The sequence below is a fragment of the Choloepus didactylus genome, chromosome 1 (assembly GCF_015220235.1).
Source record: "Choloepus didactylus isolate mChoDid1 chromosome 1, mChoDid1.pri, whole genome shotgun sequence".
Lineage (NCBI taxonomy): Eukaryota > Metazoa > Chordata > Mammalia > Pilosa > Megalonychidae > Choloepus > Choloepus didactylus.
Window position 1 is genome coordinate 18,644,178 of NC_051307.1, and position 4,249 is coordinate 18,648,426.

Below are 4,249 nucleotides of genomic sequence, written 5' to 3' on the forward strand. Positions count from 1 at the left end.
ACCTACGGCTATCCTCATACTTAATAATCAAAGACTCAATGCTCTTGTCTTAAGGTCAGGGACAAGGCAAGGATGTCTGCTTTTACTACTTCCATTTATCATTGTATTGGAGGTTCTACCAAGTGCAATAAAACAAAGATGACCATAGATATTCAAAAGAACGAAACAGTACCTTCTCAATTTGCAGATGACATGATAGCCTACCTATAAGATGAATAACTGAGTTCATTGATTGCAGAAAACAATACCAATGTACATAAAAATGTATTTATATGTAAAACAATGAAAAAATAGAAATTGAGATTTAATATATTGTTTACAATAGCATCAAACATATAAAAAAATGCTCAACATTATTAGCCACTATGGAAGTGAAAATATAAACCACTGTGAGATACACCACTTCACACCCACAAGAAGAGCTATTATTAAAAGAAAAAACAGCAACATGGCAGCTCCTCAAAAAGTTAAATATAGAATTACCATATGACCTGGTAATTCCATTCCTAGGTACATACCCAAAGAGAGTGAAAACAGGGACTTAAATGGATACTTATACACTAATGTTCATAGCAGCATCATTCACAGTAGACAAAAGGTGGAAACAGACCAAGTGTCCATCAATAAATGAATGGGTATACAAAATGTGGTACATATATACAATGGAGTACTATTTGGACATTAAGAAGAAATTAAGTTCTGAGACATGCTGCAACATGGATGAACCTTGAAAATTTATGCTGTGTGAAGTAAGCCAGGCACACAGGACAAATACGTTATGATGTCACTTAAGTATCTAGAAAGAGCAAATCCACAAACAAAAGTGGGCTTAGAAGTTACCAGAGTATGGGGGAAAGAGAGAATGTTGGCTTGCTGCATATGGAGTGCTTACACAGAAAATTAATCTTTAAAAAGAGTGTTCAGATTAATTATGACAGATTAAACATAAACATTTATGTCTCTTCAACCTAAACTCCAATAATATATAATATAGATAGATAGATATATAGATAGATAGATAAGCTACATTTATTTGTTGACCTTGAGGATCAAAGTCATTATTTAAGTAATTCAGGTCATAAGCTCATAAGCTACTTGTGGTTAGCAGGCATTCCAGTGTTTTTTATTTTATTTTATGTAATGTCAGTATTGCTCAATTTCTCTACAACAACGACAAAACCATGTTTTTCCTCTTACATTTCCTGATTGTGAAAAAAAAAAGCAAAAACTTTGCCTGAGTATATAGAGTACCCATGACATTTTATTAGTTCCAAGATCCACGTCTGAACTATTAAAGCTACTCTAGTTTTGTATTGCACTTATTTATTGTCAAAGGGACACTTTTATTAGCATTTTTTGAGTTGTTCATTAGCATTTGTGTAAAATGCACACATAAATCTAATGAAAAGCATTAACCTAATTAGGAATGGGTGGGGGGAACACTAATTGGAATTGACATATTTCCACGTTATTTTAATATTTGTTCCCAGACACAAGAAGCTGGTCTGGGAAGAATGCTGGAACATCAGCGATCATTTATAGGAGAATCAGCTTTTAATAAGAAAGAAAAAATTTCCATTCGTAAGGAGGTAAATTTTGGCGTTATAAGAAATCCCGTGTTGAGGGTGGCAAATACTTCTTTAATAAATTTAATAGGTGCCTATTCACAAAGCATAGCTTATTTTACTTCAGTGAATCAGAAAGCTGGTTTAAGTATTGCACACAGGTACTTTGTGTGATGCATGCCACACTTTGGATCCTGTATGGGAGAGATAATCATAAAACAAAGTAACTAAAGTGCTCTTAAGCAGCGTGCTTTGGAATGAAACAAATTAATTTTCAGGTACTTAAGGGGTTCTCTTTTCAATGACAATTGTGAATGCCATTTCCCATAGTTAAACCAATTAAAATGTCAGATTCTAAAGAAGAATGGCCACAAACCAAGAACTGCCTACTGCCCTTCCATTTTTTTTCCCTATGGAATTACCTTAATTATGGAATTACCTTAATTATGGAAATACCTTAATTCAGGTAATTAATCTCTATGGAATTTTCAGTTTTTTTTCTCTTTTTAAATGTAAAAAGGTCATTAATGCAGGGAATTCCCCTGCTGAGCCATGGTTAATGCAATACTCTTCGGAGAGGTAAATAAGGCTTTATTAAGCCTTTATATCTTAGCATAAATAAACTTAATAGATTCTTTTCTGACATAAGGTAAACTAGAATTTATAATCCTCTCTCTGGTTGCTTTTATCTTTGCAGAGTACTTGAAACTTGACTCTGCATAAGGAAAGCCATTGTTCAAACTTCAATTTTACTTCTAACTAGGCAATTTGGGAGAAGTTATTGAACCTCTCTGATTCATAGTGTTTTTCATGCAGCTCTAGTATTTCAAGTTAGTAGCTCCAGGAAATGTTAGCATTTCTAAGATGTTATTTTATACATAAATTAATGCTTCCTGCTAAGAATGACTTCTCCCATTAGTAAAAAAAAAAAAAAAAAAAAAAAAAAGTTGATTCAGGGCATAAACAAAGACTAGCAATGTCTGCATCAAGACAAGCTCATCAGAAAATATGTAGGGAAACACAGGTCTAGCAAACACTTCTTTCTCTTCAAAGTCTTGTTAAAAGGGTTCTCTTCATTGTTTCCCGAAATGAGCATGGTTTAAAAAGTCTTCCCTTTAAGCAAATCTATTGGCAATAATACCATGGTTGGTGTTTGTTCCCTTTCATTCTGATCATAAGCTCAGGCTATGAGAAAGCCAAGCATATCACAGAAAAGGTAGGCTGAGTGCTTTAACAATGAGTCCACAGTTGAATTAAGCAGAATAAGTGGGTATCAGGGGAGCTACATGGAGTAATTCAAATAGCAAAAGAGTAAAAATATTCAGTTGTCATATGGTCAAGACTACTCAGTGAAGTATTTGGAGAAATTCATTAAAATGTGCTTGTGAAGAAAAGAACAGTTTTAAATCGTAACCACTGATGTTTCTGATAACAGATGGAAGTGAAGAAAATGTTATGTAATTGCATTTTGTAAGCAAAAGACTCACTATACATATGCATGATAAGGAGGGAGGATATTTGTAAATATGAGGACATAAACCTTTGAAGGTCTGACTACATTGAATTCCTGGAGAAAGAAGCAGAGTGGCTTCCTCTGATGTGAACCAGGGTGATTAAAGTACAATTAAGAACATGAGGATATGATAAATTAAACAATAATGCAGTGAGGTATTCTTGTATAAAATGTTGCACAAGAAGGAGGGAACAACTGGACAGTGGACACACCCAGGTCTAAGAGTATATAAAACTTGGAGTCCAGAGATCATGGCATTGAAACAGAGCATCTCCTCATTGTAACTCAGCTGCACACAGATCTGTCAACATGTCTTCCAACTGCTGCTATGGAAACTTCTTCTCCTGCTCCCTTGGGAGACCCCTGCACTACCTAAGTTCCTCCTGTAACTCGTCCTACCCCAGTAACCTGGTCTACAGCACTGACATCTGCTCTCCAAGAACCTGTCAGTTGGGGACCTCTCTCTACAGTGGCTGTCAGGAGAACTCCTGTGAGCCCAACAGCTGCCAAACATCCCAAAGCCCCTATCAGACATCCTGCTACCGTCCCAGGACCTCCATTCTCTGCAGTCCCTGCCAGACGACTTACACTGGGCCCCTGGGTTTTGGCTCCAGAAGTAGCTGCTCCCTGAGTTATGGATCAAAAAGCTGCTATCCACTGGGCTGTGGATCCAGTTGCATCAGACCCCTAGGTTATGGAATCCATGGCTACCCTTCCCTTGGCTATGGATACAGATTCTGCCGCCCAACCTACTTGACTTCAAGAACCTGCCAGACTTCTTTGTACAGACCTCTCTGTGGATCTGGCTTGTACTGATCAACATGAGGGATCAAATATTGAGTGTCCACTTACTATCAACTCTTCACCTTATCTCTGGCTATCAAGCACTGCTTCTGGTAGATGATGAATTGATGAATGACCCAGTACAGAAACCAGCATCTGTAATATTGAGACAAGTGATTCTGGATCACATCATAAATTCCTTTTACAAAATAAATGGAAGTTCAATTATGTTTGACCTAATAAACTCATGCTCTGTTGCATCCAGTATGTTCTCATGGTTCTTTACTGATTTTGAAGTTTGATTTGTGAGCTCTTTGGGGCTCTAAATCCTCAGGGTGCTTTCTCCAGGAGATAGGTTTGGACCTAAGGTGGCATCAGGCCTGGTTTA

At 36.7% G+C, this 4,249-nt stretch overlaps 1 protein-coding gene across 1 annotated transcript; it reads left to right on the forward strand.

Annotated features, from left to right (window-relative positions):
- Positions 1–3,363: 3,363 nt before the first annotated feature.
- Positions 3,364–3,894, forward strand: LOC119545437 (keratin-associated protein 13-1-like). The gene has a single exon (XM_037850972.1). It carries the CDS (start codon positions 3,388–3,390, stop codon positions 3,892–3,894), a length of 507 nt encoding a protein of 168 aa, XP_037706900.1. The 5' UTR covers positions 3,364–3,387.
- The last annotated feature ends 355 nt before the right edge of the window (positions 3,895–4,249 follow it).

Bases quoted from the DNA above. Each gene is read 5' to 3' on its own strand.
- LOC119545437 (XM_037850972.1), top strand. From the start codon at position 3,388: ATGTCTTCCAACTGCTGCTATGGAAACTTCTTCTCCTGCTCCCTTGGG.